A 16109-nucleotide genomic window follows, 5' to 3' on the forward strand; every position below is an offset into this window, starting at 1 on the left:
GGGTGCTTATTCAAAACAAACAAAGAAACAAATGCGTAGTTTGGTGACGCTGTGAGTGTGGAATCATGGGAGTTTTTGTCTTTATCCCCACAGCCGATGCAATCTGTCGAGACTTGGGGCAGAAATCATGTCCACGAATGAGCTAATATATTAAAGACTTTTTAAGGTTACTGTAGTATGAAGCAGAGTGGGACTGAAAGTCTTGGAAGCGAAATGAGGACGCTGGAGCAATTGCTAATGAAGGATGAGTGCAATACACGGCTCAAAAGCAGCGGAGCTTTTATTACTGTATGCCACAGTCAAGTGCTTCCGTTCCTTCCATTCATACGTATGTAGAAAAAGCAGCGTTGTGTTATTATAGTAGGTGCATTTGAGTGTGTTGAAAGTTCTGTTATAATGCTATTCTGTGCATTTATCACCTGTCTAATAAAATGCATAACATATTAAAGTGTCTTTGGGGTTTCCATGTTTTCTACAAAATAAAACTGGAAAATCAAGGGTGTACATCATATGCAGGTGATGCAATGGCACGGTCCATTACACTAGTTTAAATTGCCTATTTCTCTGGATTTAAACATTCTTCGAATCATTTGGGATAATGTAAGTACACAAGTCAGCAAAAATATATAACACTATTCTAGTGGTTTTTGGATATTTTAATACATAAAAAAACGTACATATTGTGCCTTTAAATACAAATTTGACCCACTATCAGTTAACAAATGAGTAATTGGTCTTATTTTGTGAACAGATCTGAAGCTGAAGTAATGGGAACATATTTTAACTGAAGTAATCTGATCTAATTCGAAGACCTGTGATCTGAACTGATTTGAAATAAACCAATGAATTGAAGTAATCCTGAACTAATTCAAAACAAAAGTGATCTAAACTGAGGTGATCTAAACTGACTTGAAATAAACTGATGAACTAAAGTGATCTGACCTAAACTGAAGTCTCAACTTTATTAAGGTGATCCGAAATAAGTTGATCTGAACTTATTTGAAATAAACTGATGCACTACAGCGATCTGAACTGAGTTTTCTAAATGAATTTAAACTGAACTGATCTGAGCTGAGCTGAACTGTTCCGAAATTGTGTTTTGAACTGAGCTTATTTGATCTGAACTGTTCTTAAGTGAAATGATCGAAGCAGTAGAGATCGAAAATTAAATGATCCAAACTGAATTGATCTGAACTGAATCTACGATTTAATGTAACTGAATTTTAAAAAAGAATTGCCATTCCTAAAGGAAAAAAAAATGTAAGACTAGTCTAAACCTTTTATGCAACCGGCCCCTAAAGTGATCTAAGCTCAGGTTATCTGAACTGAGCTTGAACTAAGCTGATGTGAACAGATCTGAAGCTGAAGTGACGTGAATTTATTTAAACTGAACTAATCTGATCTAAATTGAAGACCTGAAGTGATCTGAACTGATTTGAAATAAACCAATGAACTGAAATAATCCTGAACTAATCTGAAAACAAAAGTGATCTAAACTGAGGTGACTGGACCTAAAGTGTTGTAATCTGAACAGATGTGATTCAGACTGAGTTGATCTGAACTGACTTGAAATAAACTGATGAATTGAAGTGATCTGAACTGATCTGATCTAAACTGAAGTCTCAAATTTATTAAAGTGATCCCAAATAAGTTGATCTGAAGTGATGTTATCTGAACTGATGTGATCCAAAATGAGTTGATCTGAACTGACTTAAAATAAACTGATGAACTGAAGTGATCTGATCTAAACTGAAGACCTGAAGTGATCTGAACTGATTTGAAATAAACCAATGAATTGAAGTAATTATGGTCTGAACTGATGTGATCCAAAATTAGTTGATCTGAACTGATTTGAAATCAACTGATGAACTAAACAGATCTGAACTGAGTTTTCTAAACTAAGGCGATCTAAATTAATTCTAACCGAACTGATCTGAGCTGAACTGAACTGTTCTGAAATTATGTGAACTGGGCTTATGTGATCTGAACTGTTCTCAAGTAAAATTCTCTGAAATGAAACTGAATTGATGTGATCTGACCTAAACTGATTTGAACTCAAGTGACTGACATAATTTGAACTGATATGAATTGAGAAGATTTGAACTAAACTGATTTGGAAATTAGGTGATCTGAACTCATTTGAAGTGAAGTGATCTAAACTGATTTAATTTATACTGAGGTGATCTGAACTGATTTAAACAGAAGTGATCTGAATTGAGGTAAACTGATTTAAAATCATCTAAAATAAATTAATTTGACCAACAGCTAGAACTAGAGAACTGAACTGATGTCAAACATTCCAAAACAATTCAGCCTGTTTTCTAAACTGGATCAACTGGTTGACTGAAAATAATCCAACGATTCATTGCTCTTGTTCTTGAGTTCAGCTCACCTAGGGTGAATATAACCCCTGAATAACATGGTTACATTTTGGATTTTTTTTTCTCATGCAAAGCTGCCATATGGATTTAGAAGACCTAAATAAATGAGTACATGAGTCACATTTATGGCGTTTTTCATTTTGGGGGCTTAACATCCATGGCCACTATAACTGTTATGTGTAAACGGAGTGAAAACCTGTGAGCATGTGATTTTTTTTAAAGAAAGTCAATCTAGTTTAAAATGACAATAAATGTCATTCTAAACCAGTATGAGTTATGTAAAATGATGAGATAATTTTCCTATTTGGGTCCCACCACTTACGTAAACCGCTAAGAATGTATATACTCATGCATTCATAGCATTAACATGAGGCTATTGTTGCAGTCTAAGGAAAACATATGAATCATATCATTTTTAGGCCATATTCCCACAAAGCTGATGTAAACAGCGCTAGAGGGAATAGCTCCTCCACCTCCTGCTATTTTCTCCATCTCTTTATCTTTTTCCTCTTTTCCTCCCTTTTCCCTCTCACTTCCTTTCCCGCCTCTTATCTCTCCCCTCCCATCTCCACATCCTCACCTCCATCACTTCCTTTCCTCTCCCTCTATATTGACCCCCCGTCTACCTCACTCACTCATAAAGTGTAGAAAGACAGTTTTAAACACCATTATTTTTCCAAATGCTCCCGTGATGTTGTGTAAAAACCTGTACACACTCACGGACGCTCACACATGTCCACCAGATGCGTCTGTGTACCATTAGGTTAGGGTTTGTTTGCGTCACGGTGCTGGACACGCCACTTAACATTATGTAAAACACTTCAACAGTCCTTTTTATGACTGTACTATGACTGAAATGTATATGATTGTTACACAGCTTCCTGCAATGCTTGATTCTAATTTGTCACTTGTGGCATTCTGCACTGTTAAGTAGCAAAAATCAGTCTTAAGTAGCATGGGTATATGTGTAGAAATAGCCAAAATTACATTGTATAGGTCCAAATTATTGATTTATTTTTATTTTATGCCAAAAATCATTAATATGAATAGCTAAGAACTTCATTTGGACAAATTTGAAAGCAATTTTCTAAATATTTAGATTTTTGTTGCACCCTCAGATTCCAGATTTTAAAATACACTGTAGAAAAAAGTAGTTTCAACTTTAAAAAGTAAGTGTTTGTGCTGCCTTAAAATTTTAAGTTTAGTCAACATGAAATGTTAAGTTGTACTACGTGGAAAATGTGGATATTTAGTTGAGTAAACTTAAAATTTTAAGTTTTTCAACTTTTTTTTTTTTTTTTACAAAAAAAGTAGTTGTATCTCGGGCAAATATTGTCCTATCCTAACAAACCAGACATCAATGGGAAACTTATTTATTCAGCTTTCAGATGATGCATAAACCTCAATTTAAAAAATTTGACCCTTATGACTGGCTTTATGGTCCAGGGTCACATATAGATTTGTATTATACTGTACACATTTCTTATCTTTCTCATGCTCTGATTTCTTCTTATGTAATAATAACTAAGCAAATTAAATTGAATAAACATTTGTTTTCCTCATGAATGCATTAAATTGATCAAAAGTGACAGTCATTTACATTATTATAAAGATTTCTGTTTTTAACAAGCAAATCAGCATATTAGAATGATTTCTAGGATCATGTGACACTGAAGACTGCAGTAATGAGGCTGAAAATTCAGCTTTAACTCGCAGAAACAAATTACTTTTTTAATATATATTAAAAGAAAATTCTGTTTTAAAAACAGATAATTCCAATTGTAATATTTTAAAAAAAAAATACTGTTTTACTATATTTTAGTAACATAAATGCAGCTTTAGTGAGCATCAGATATATTAAAAAAAAAAACTTTATTCTGCAATAATGACCAGCTAACTGTGTATATTATATCTTACATAACTATATTACACAAATACTCACTCACTCACAAATGTAATCCTGTAATAATACAGTAAAGTTTCAGTTGCCACACACTCCATCAGGATAAAAGAGCTTTTTGCTTAAAATGTTAAGAAAAGAAAGACCGAAATCTATCTATCATGGCAGTGAGTGAGTGAGTGAGTGTGTGTGTGTGTGTGTGTGTGTGTGTGTGTGTGTGTGTGTGTGTGTGTGTGTGTGTGTGTGTGTGTGTGTGTGTGTGTGTGTGTGTGTGTGTGTGTGTGTGAGAGAGAGAGACTGATTATAAGGAAGGAGTGATAAACACAAGGTAAGGTAGCGTATGATACCACTTCTGCCCTAACTAAGGACCGAAAGGAAACAAAACAAAATAAATAATTAAAGGAATACTTTACCCAAAGATTACAATTTTGTCACTGAGCTTGATACAGTCCATTCCCACACAGTCAGAACCTTCTACAATGCAATTACTTTGGTAGGCGTTCAAAGAGGTTTTGAAATGACATGACAGTCAATAAATTGTGTAATTTACATTTTTGGGTTCACTATTCTTTTACAAATAGTATACTGTAATGTAAGTGAAATGTGCTTAGCTATGCTATTTTTGTTTAGACATTTTCTCCTCCCATGTGGTCTTAGTTATGCTAGCACGAAAGTCCTTACAGATGCCAGGAGTGTTGTAACATTTGCTTAAAAGATTAAGAAGACTCACATTTTGTCTTTGGAACAAAGTGCATTGATGAATCATGCACGCAGAAGTCACGTTCAAATCAAGCAGCTTTCCCTTTTGAATCTGCTGTAAAACGTGTTGAAATCTTTTGCACTCACAGATTTCGGGATTGTGTGGATTCCTATTGAAAATTACTAGATGTCATTCGCAGGGAATGTGATCACACCTTTACACTCTTAGGTTTCATTGGAGGAAACAATAGTATGGATTATGGATTCATATTTAATACGGAAGCAACAGTTTTAAGGTTAAAATGTCTTAATGATGAACTTGTTTCTTACAAACACACAAAAAGTTTCCTTCCTTTAGCAAAGGAAAACCAGTCTCCTCTTGGCTTATATCGAAATCCTCTGACATTTTTTTTTTAACAAATCCTCGTTTTGAATTTCTAATTTTGTCTGTTGTTTTGTTTGGCTCTCTCCTCTGCATTTCTGCATTCGTCACTTCTCAGCGGAGCATTTTAAATATGCTATTTTTCTTACAAAAACACATCGATTCACTACAGAAGGCCTTTATTCACCCCCTGGAGCCGTGTGGAGCACTTTTTTTTATTATGGATGGATTCACTTTATTGGACTTCTTTTGAACTGTTGGACAGAAACACCCACTCAGTGCCATTATAAAGCTTAGAAGAGCAGGGATAATTTTTAATGCAACTCCAATTGAAAGAAGAAAGTCATATACACCTAGGATGCCTTGAGGGTGAGTAAATCATGGTCTATTTTTTATTTCTGGATGAACTAACCCTTTAATCAATAAATGGCATTCAAACTCTCAGTAGAGTTGAAAACCAACATATTTTTCCTTGGAATAGTGTTCACTGGTGAATTGTGCACAGTCGATTTTGATTTCATGATCATAACTCCTGTTTAAGAGTATCATCTTAGTGATGGTGTATCTGATGTGCAGCTGGGCCTCTATTCTCCTTATTCTGTCAGAAAGTAATTGAATATGATAAAGCTGCTTTACTCTTGGGCCAGCAGCAGGTCACATTTCAGTCCTGTCTGAAATTAGATGACACAATGTCAAATTCAGCCCATGCTATCTCAACTGTAATCACATACACGGCTTTAAAAACCATATAGGCGTTTGGTGTCACTGTGCTGCTGTTCATATTAAGTGTTTTAACTGAAGTATAAATCTGAGATGAAATTAAATATGAAGTTGATGGCATGTGAATACAATCATCCTCTGTGTAAATGGGGCAATAAATCATGATCGAGCTTTGCTCCGTTATGATTGGAGTGAATGCTGGTTATACAATATGCAGGATATAAGATGATTATGGAATTCAGTTTCACCGTGTGTGGAAACACAGATTGGAAACATTAATGTGCTGGATTATATGTGAACTAAGTTCAGATGAAAAATAAATTGTTAGAAATATATGTGCTTATATCAGAAAAGAGCATAACTGCTTTTTATACTGAAATTGCAGTTGTTCCATAAAACATACACTAGGTGAATCTTACAAAACATGTTATAAATACAGTTCACGGTTGTGGTCAAAAGTTTACATACACCTTAGAGAATCTGCAAAATGTTAATTATTTTACCAAAATAGGAGGGATCATACAAAATGCATGTTGTTTTTTTTAGTTAATGCTGACCTGAATAAGATATTTCACATAAAAGATGTTCACATATAGTCCACGAGAGAAAATAATAGTTGAATTTATAAAAAAATTAGCCCCTTCAAAAGTTTACACACACTTGATTCTTAATACTGTGTTGTTACCTGATTGATCTACAGCTGTGTTTTTTTTGTTTAGTGATAAGTCCCTTGTTTGTCCTGAACAGCTCGATTTTCTTCAGAAAAATCCTTCAGGTCCCACAAATTCTTTGTTTTTTTAGCATTTTTGTGTATTTGAACCCTTTCCAATAATGACTGTATGATTTTGAGATCCATCTTTTCACACTGAGGACAACTGAGGGACTCATATGCAACTATTACAGAAGGTTCAAGCAATCACTGATGCTCCAGAAGGCAACACGATGCATTAAGAGCAGGGGGTGAAAACTTTTGGAAATTGAAGATCAGGGTAAATTTAACTTATTTTGTCTTTAGGGGAACATGTTAAGTATCTTCTGTAGCTTCTGAAGGGCAGTACTAAATAAAAAAATATGATATTTAACCAAAATAAGAAAAATGTACACATCTTGATTCTGTTCAAAAGTTTTCACCCCCAGCTCTGAATGCATTGTTTTTCATTCTGGACCATCAGTGAGTGTTTGAACCTTCTGTAATAGTTGCATATGAGTCCCTCAGTTGTCCTCAGTGTGAAAATTTGGATCTTAAAATCATAGAGTCATTGTTGGAAAGGATTCAAATACACAAACACACTAAAAAAACAAAAAAAAAATGTGGGACCTGAAGGATTTTTATGAAGAACAGCAGGCAGTTTAACTGTTCAGGACAAACATTATTATTGGATTATTCTGTATTTTAGTACCAAATGTCTCTAATTATGAACTCACCTTCTTGTGGCTCTTGAGCACAGATGGTGTAACAAAGGCCTTCTCGCACAGATCACACTTGTACTTCTTGTGGCCATCGTGTACGACCTGAATATGCACGTTGAGTGTGTCCTTGCGCTTGAAGGTGGCGTCACACTGGTCGCACTTAAACGTTCTCTCACCTGGACGGAGAAGAGCAGAAAAAGGCATACGATTGCAGTCACAGCGCCACTGTGATTCAAGCATCCCATTCTAACGTCACACCCAGACTCCCTTAGAAAAATGTTCACGGCCATTGTACCCCATTTAAAAGCGTAGCCTAACCGGGGACTCGCTTTGTGTCCGAACCCACTTTCGGACACAAAGTGAGTCCCATTATCCTTTTATGAGCCACTTTTTGCTTTGGAAGAAAAGGATGTCAGACCTCTATTTCCTGTTGTTTTGGAAAAGGTTTAAAGAGGAGTGATAAAAGATCAGGTAGGAAAAGCAGTGAAATGTTTATCTCTCAGAGAAGGTCACAATTCTTTTCTGTTGCTCTTCTAAAACTTTCTTCAAATCCCACAAAATTGCAGATATGTGTTGTGAAAAGCTCTATAGAGGTTCTTCTGCTCAAACAATGTCTTCTGTAACAAACACGCAGAATCTGTGCCAAAACTCTAGTTCTGGTCTATAAATGGTTGAATCGAGTCCAACATGTCACCGCATCTAATCACCAGCAGAACAGACTGAATGCTGGGTTATAAAAACCTTTAAATTCTTTTAAAATTAATGGGCAAGCAGAACGGCTACGCCAGCCTTGTCATCATATGAGATGTTAATCTTCCTTCTTTTCTGTACCAGTGAATCCCTTACAAAAAAGAAGTTTAGTATACTTAAAGTAAAGTTCAAGAATATTTTAAGTGTACTTTATGTAGTAAGTATAGAAATATCAGTGTACTAGTAGTATACTTTGAAGTGTACTATTTCAATACTCCTTGAAGCTAAATTGGCCCACTTTCTAGTATATACAAGTATACTTTTAAGTATAACAGTAGTAAACCTGAGTACACAACTAGTTTACATCTATGTTTTTAGTTTTTACTGCAAGTATACTAAAAGTGAACTTATAGGATATATACTGATAGTGTACTAATTAAATACTTTTTTATGCATTTTAGTACATTTTGAAGTACAGTCTCAGTAAACTACTAGTTTAGTAGTTTTATACTCTAAGTATACTCGTAAGTTTTCTTTTAGTGAACTTTACATCATCCTTTAAGTATACTACTATGTCCCTATTTAGGTATTCATTTGTATATATTTTGTTATATAAATATCTGAACATACAAAACATCAAAAGAAAGAACAGGGTATCTGCTTGTAAACAAAAAATAATAATTCTAGCTTCATGTATTCTTTTTTATAAACACTTGAATGTGAGTAAGTTTCATAATTAAAAAATAAACAACATTTTAAACAAAAAGCTAAAAACTACATGATAATAAAAACAGTTTTACATATCTATGGTTTTGATGCTGTTTTATGTCCGACAATCTGTTGTTTCGGTTTCTTCTTCACTTGTGTTTTAGAAAAAATTCTGTACTAAAGGTATATAACAGTGCCCCTAGCGTATAACAATGAAAACACGGATTCTCAGAGCACAAGTATAGCTCAAATATACTTAGTCAAGCATACTTAAATGTCATTTTAAGTACATTTCTGAGAAGTAAATAAAAAGTAGACTGAAGGTATACATTCCTATATTAGTTTAAAAGAAGTATACTAATAGCACACTTGAATAAACTTATATTTCATAAGGGATCTTTGCATTCTTGAGATGGTTTTGTCAGTATTTGGACACATATCAGAGTTCATAAGCTTGTGTGATACCTTCTTATAAGTAACTGGGTATTACGGTCTTGTCAGGTCAACAACAAAACCAAAAATAACAAAAACGAGTTGATTTGTGAATAGCTTCTGCAATATAAATATTGATCTTTGATTAAGTGTAAAAGACACTCTGCCAAAAGGCCCTGATGAAGATCTAAACTACAAACACACACACACACACACACACACACACACACACACACACACACACACACACACACACACACACACACACACACACACACACACACACACAATCAGGGGGGTGTTTGTGAAATATTTGTGGAGGACTTACCCTACTGAGCCACTCGGGCCTTTTAAAAACGATAATGTGTGTTTAATAGATGGTCACAAAAACAGCTTTATTTCAAAAGCAAATATTGACACAGATGGATCAGATTATGTCACAGTGGGCCGTAAGTGATCACACACACATACGCACATACTGTAAATACAGCCGACATCAGAGTAACCACTCACAAATCCAAACCCACACAACACTTTGTTTCTCTCTGCGTAACCCCGTCCTCCAGATACATAAAAGAGTGTGAGCCCAGTAGTTCTCAGTGATATATATATATATATATATATGTGTGTGTGTGTGTGTGTGTGTGTGAGAGAGTGTCTCTGGGGAGGACAGCAGGAAATTCCTCCAGCTCAATAATCTCAGTGTGATCAGTCTAGACCGGGCAGAGCAGCGCTGAGGTTCATCCTGCCCGGACCAGTCGGCTCCACGAGCCCCTGCACCCGCAGTCACAGAGCTCAGGGTTCGGGGGTGGGGGGGCGCTGGGGGCCAATGGAGGGGCTCTTGTCAGTCTGCTTTGAGCTGCTTACATTTATTCATGAGTACAGTGGTGTGAAAAAGTGTTGGCCCCCTTCTTGATTTTTCAATTTTTTGCATGTTTGTCACACTTTAATGTTTCAGATCATCAAACTAATTTAAATATTAATAAAAGATAACACAAGTAAACACAACATGCAGTTTTTAAATGAAGGTTTTGTTTATGAAGGTTTATCACACTTGAATTCAGTTTCTCTAGCCACACTCAGGCCTGATTACTGTCACACCTGTTCACAATCATGAAATAACTTAAATAGGACCTGCCTGACAAAGTGAAGTAGACCAAAAGATCCTCAAAAGCTACACATCATGTTGGGATCCAAAGAAATTCAGGAACAAATGAGAAAGAAAGTAATTGAGATCTATTAGTCTGGAAAAGGTTATAAAGCCATTTCTAAAGCTTTGGGACTCCAGCGAAACACAGTGAGAGCCATTATCCACAAATGGCGAAAACATGAAACAGTGGTGGACCTTCCCAGGAGTGGCCGACCGACCAAAATTACCCCAAAAGCACAGCGACGACTCATCCAAGAGGTCACAAAAGACCCCACAACAACATCTAAAGAACTGCAGGCCTCTCTTGCCTCAGTTAAGGTCAGTGTTCATGACTCCACCATAAGAAAGAGACTGGGCAAAAATGGCCTGCATGGCAGAGTTCTAAGACGAAAACCGCTGCTGAGCAAAAAGAACATAAAGGCTCATCTCAGTTTTGCCAGAAAACATCTTGATGATCCCCAAGACTTTTGGGGAAATACTCTGTGGACTTACGAGACAAAAGTTGAACTTTTTGGAAGGTGTGTGTCCCATTACATCTGGCGTAAAAGTAACACAGCATTTCATGAAAAAGAACATCATACCAACAGTAAAATATGGTGGTGGTAGTGTGATGGTCTGGGGCTGGTTTGCTGCTTCTGGACCTGGAAGACTTGCTGTGATAAATGGAACCATAAATTCTGCTGTCTACCAAAAAATCCTGAAGGACAATGTCCGGCCATCTGTTGGTGACCTCAAGCTGAAGTGAACTTGGGTTCTGCAGCAGGACAATGATCCAAAACACACCAGCAAATCCACCTCTGAATGGCTGAAGAAAAACTAAATGAAGACTTTGGAGTGGCCTAGTCAAAGTCCTGACCTGAATCCTATTGAGATGCTGTGGCATGACCTTAAAAAGGCGGTTCATGCTCAAAAAGCCTCCAATGTGGCTGAATTACAACAATTCTGCCAAGATGAGTGGACCAACATTCCTGCACAGCGCTGTAACAGACTCATTGCAAGTTATGGCAAACGCTTGATTGCAGTAGTTGCTGCTAAGGGTGGCCCAACCAGTTATTAAGTTTAGGGGGCAAACACTTTTTCACACAGGGCCATGTGGGTTTGGATTTTCTTTTTCCCTTTATAATATTTTATTTTTTTTTAAACTGCATGTTGTGTTTACTTGTGTTATCTTTGATTAATATTTAAATTAGTTTGATGATCTGAAACATTAAAGTGTGACAAACATGCAAAAAAATAAAAAAAAAAAATAAGGAAGGGGGCCAACACTTTTTTACACCACTGTATACACACAAATACAGAGTGCCCGTGTTGCATGTGTGTTTGGAGAGTTGTCTGATATCATACAAACACACACTTACTGGTATGAATGAGGAGGTGGCGCTGTAAGGAGAACGGGGTGCGGAATAAGGCCTTACACTCTTCACACTGGAAAGGTCTCTCCTCTGAATGAGTCTGCAGACAGAAAAACAGGTCAGAGAAGTGTTTTAAGAAGGCAAAGGTTTTATTTATAAATTAAAAATAACATGAAACACCATTCATGATACATTAAACTTCCATAATGTGACATATTTCCATGGCTTGTCGAGGTTTGTGTTACTTTTTCAGACTTTTCTCTGGTGGACGATACTGACTTGGGTTGTATGAACCACCAATTAATCAACCAGAACACCCTAGAAGCCACATAGCAACACCCAGGCAAAGACATAGAACAGCGGTTTATAAAACAAGGGGGCCGCAAATGAGGGTGTAGGGGGACTGTGAAAAAAATTAGAGTGGAAAGTGGGGGAAATTAAATCTATCAAAGTTGTTGTGCACTTGAAGGGTTAGTTCACCAAAAAAAAAAAAAAAAAAAAAAAAAATTCTGTCATCATTTACTCACTCTTATGTCGCTCCAAACCTGTAAGAGTTTCATTCATCTTCAAAACACAAATTAATCAAAAAAAAGTTTACATAGAGAACATTTTAGCTGAATTTTTAAAAATGAGCCTGTTCAAAAGTTTACATACGCTTGATTCTTAATACTGTGTTGTTACCTGAATGATCCACAGCGTTTTTTTTTTTTTTTTTTGTTTAGTGATAGTTGTTCATGAGTTCCTTGTTTGTCTGGAACAGTTAAACTGCCCGCTGATCTTCAAGAAAATCCTTCAGTTCCCACTAATTCTTTGGTTTTTCCGCATTTTTGTGTATTTGAACCTTTTCCAACAATGACTGTATGAATTTGAGATCCATCTTTTCACACTGAGGACAACTGAGGGACTCATATGCAACTATTACAGAAGGTTCAAATGCTTACTGATGCTCCAGAAGGAAAAACGAAGTATCTTCTGTGGCTTCTGAACGGCAGTACTAAATGAAAAACATGATATTTAGTCAAAAAAAAAAAAATGTGCACATCCTCATTCTGTTCAAATGTTTTCACCCCCGGCTCTTAATGCATAGTTTTTCCTTCTGAAGCATCAGTGAGCATTTGAACCTTCTGTAATAATTGCGTACGAGTCCCTCAGTTGTCCTCAGTGTGAAAAGATGGATCTCAAAATCATACAGTTATTGCTGGAAAGGGTTCAAACACACAAAAATGTTGAAAAACCAAAGAATTTGTGGGACCTGAAAGATTTTTCTGAAGAACAGCAAGCAGTTTAACTGTTCAGGACAAACAAGGGATTCTTGGTTAAATCTGCAAAAAGGTAATTTCAGAAGCACAGAAAGTTAATACATTTTAAAAGTCTGGACTGGAGTCATTTATTAAGAAAGTAAATGTTATCCCTCTAGATCTGAAACGTGCTTTCTGTTCTCTTTCTCTATTTCACACACTCTCTCCGTTCAGAGCTGTGTGGGGTTTTGGGGTTAATGTTATCTGCAGGGTGTAAAGGTCAGGGGCCACATGAGGTCATTACAGGTCAGGGTTAGGCTGAAGGTTTTGATTAGGCTCCACAGTGGCTGATTGGGCTCCAGATCACCATTAAGATAAGATGCCAGCAGTTTATTTAGCCAAAAATCTGTCAGATCGATCTATCGGTCTCTCTGTCCGTCCAACCATCTGTCTTTCCTGTTTAATTCTGCTGCTCTGCCTGACTTTGAACTGAAACGAAGGCCTCTCAAGACGTCAAAAACAAACACTCACACACAAACAGAGATCGGTACCTTTTTGTGGTTCTTGTAGACGTTGCGGTGGGCAAACTCCTTCCAGCACAGCTTACACTTGTAGGGTTTATCTTCACTGTGGATGATCTTATGAGCAGTGGCCTGATCCAGACGCTTGAAACTTCGGCTGCAGATGTCACAGGTGTACGGACGCTTTTCTACACACACGTTACAAATACAACACCAACACCTTCTTAATAAACCACAAATTACTGTACATTACTTGTATGTGAGTGTGTGTTGTTTACCAGAGTGTGTGATCATGTGTCGCTTCAACTGATTCGTGGAGATGAACTTTTTATCACAGTCAGTACAGTCAAATATTTCATGAACCTGAAAACACACCAATATTGTATGAGGTGTAAGTACAAATAATACAAAACAATAATGTGATCTCAAAAAAAAATGTATTTCTTTCAACAATTACTCTCATGTCACTTCAAACCAGGGGTGGGCGATATGGCAAAAATATCATATCACAATTTTTTTCAGAAATATCCCGATTCACGATTTTATCACGATTCTTTGTCATGTTTGTTTTACTATTTTGCAAGTTGTCTGAGCAGCACAGCCAAACTAATTTCCCTATTTTAAAACCAAAGCCTTACAAGGTAGTGAAATATAAAATAAAAAAAGAATGGCAGATGTTTATGCTAAATTGGATGAAGATACAAATCTTTGTTATTTTTAAATAACAAAATAAGAACAACGATAGACTACATCACATATACACATAATATACAAATTCTATATAAATTCTGTCAATTTTATGATAAAATACAAACAATAAATGTGTTTTTACGATCTTTAATTTGTAGTAAGAAAACTATATTCGCCTCAGATCAAGCAGCATGTGAATCAACGATCTTTTCTGTGTTAATATTTGCAGAACGAAATGAACATGGAAAAAATATTTGAAGGCATGTTAAAAAAATTATCAGAGTAAAAAAAAAAAAAAACGTCAATAAAACATCTTGTGAATAAGTCATAATAATAGAAACAATATTTAGCCTACCTCAGAAAAGCCAACAAGCCTATATGTGACCCTGGACCACAAAACCAGTCATAAGGTTAAATTTTACAAAACTGGGATATATACATCATATGAAAGCTCAATAAATAAGCTTTCTATTGATGTATGGTTTGTTAGGATAGGACAATATTTGGCCGAGATACATCTATTTGAAAATCTGAAATCTAAGGGTGCAAAAAATCAAAATACTGAGAAAATCACCTTTAAAGTTGTCCAAATTAAGTTCTTAGCAATGCATATTACTAATCAAAAATTACATTTTGATAAGTTTACAGTAGGAATTTTACAAAAAAATCTTCACGGAACATGATCTTTACTTAATTTCCTAATGATTTTTGACATAAAAGAAAATTCAATAATTTTGACCCATGCAATGTATTTTTGGCTATTGCTACAAATATACCCCAGCGACTTAAGGTCCAGGGTCACATATGTTTGCCAACATTGTTTTATTTTTCTCATAAATCAGCCAGTTAACTGAGTTCAAGCCTATATTTCTTTTTTATGGGGGGGGGGGGGATTTTATTACATGAATTATTTCATTTTAGTATTTAAAGTAGTAATTTAAGGCATTCTATAGATATATTTATCATGTCTGTGAGGCAAATGTTCGCTAAGTTCTGGATCATTTTTGTGAAGTGCTCCTCCTCCAGACAGGCAGAAAGCGCATGTTTGTTTTATTTAGCTACTTTACAAAAGCACAACGTTTTGTTGATATTGTGAGTGCACACAAATAAAAGTAGACTTGCAGTTCCGAATGATGTATTACTCTTACCTTTATGTGCAAAAATGATGGCGTATTTTAGGTTTCCACTGTTATTAAGAAAAAAATGCAACTGATTGCGCTGGCGCTTTGATGTCCTGCAAAGCGCGCTTTAGCTTCCACTCTCCGCACAAATGGTTGAATATGCATCTAACAGGGCACATTTATCTAGGTTAAATGTTTAAATTAATATTTTGAAATGCATCAAGTGCTCTAGGTCTACAGATTTTATTTTAGGCAAGGCTAAATTGATCAAACATGCTCAACTCAATGCCGCTGACCGCTTGTTCATTACTTTAAAAAACAAAAGCTGAATTTAACAAACATCAAATGTTCCAAACATATTTCTAAATTAACTTAATAAAGAAACGAAACAAAATCTAATCACTTTGCCATTAAAATCCAAAACTTCACTATTTTAATGGCTGCAATACGGGCTCTGTTCTGATAGGTTGTCAGACCAGGACAAGGTTCGAGCCAGGGCTGGGCCTGTGCAGGACTCTAGTCGTTCCCTCGTTTCAATTAAAAGTTCCCTAATCTGCCCGGGCCCATATGCACCTGCATACCCTGCATACCCAGATGCTACGCCCCTGCATCCGAGTAATTTTTTGGTGAACTGCCCCTTTAATGACAATCGGCAGCATGTTTAGTTCTGAAGCTTTAAGAGCTGCACGCATCTAATATATACAGGCGCATGTCC

General features: G+C 36.0%; 1 protein-coding gene across 1 annotated transcript in view; it reads right to left on the reverse strand.

The window, feature by feature from the left end:
• LOC141290522 (PR domain zinc finger protein 5-like) overlaps positions 1-14046 on the reverse strand; it is a 71267-nt gene extending 57221 nt beyond the window's left edge. Inside the window, exons 1-5 of the mRNA XM_073822649.1 lie at positions 14041-14046; positions 13862-13946; positions 13614-13771; positions 11831-11924; positions 7508-7668 (exon numbers count right to left, since the gene is read on the reverse strand). Coding sequence (XP_073678750.1) covers positions 7508-7668; positions 11831-11924; positions 13614-13771; positions 13862-13946; positions 14041-14046 — 504 coding nt within the window. The remainder of the gene's footprint in view (positions 1-7507; positions 7669-11830; positions 11925-13613; positions 13772-13861; positions 13947-14040) is intronic.
• Positions 14047-16109: the final 2063 nt, after the last annotated feature.

Source organism: Garra rufa, chromosome 18, assembly GCF_049309525.1.
Source record: "Garra rufa chromosome 18, GarRuf1.0, whole genome shotgun sequence".
Lineage (NCBI taxonomy): Eukaryota > Metazoa > Chordata > Actinopteri > Cypriniformes > Cyprinidae > Garra > Garra rufa.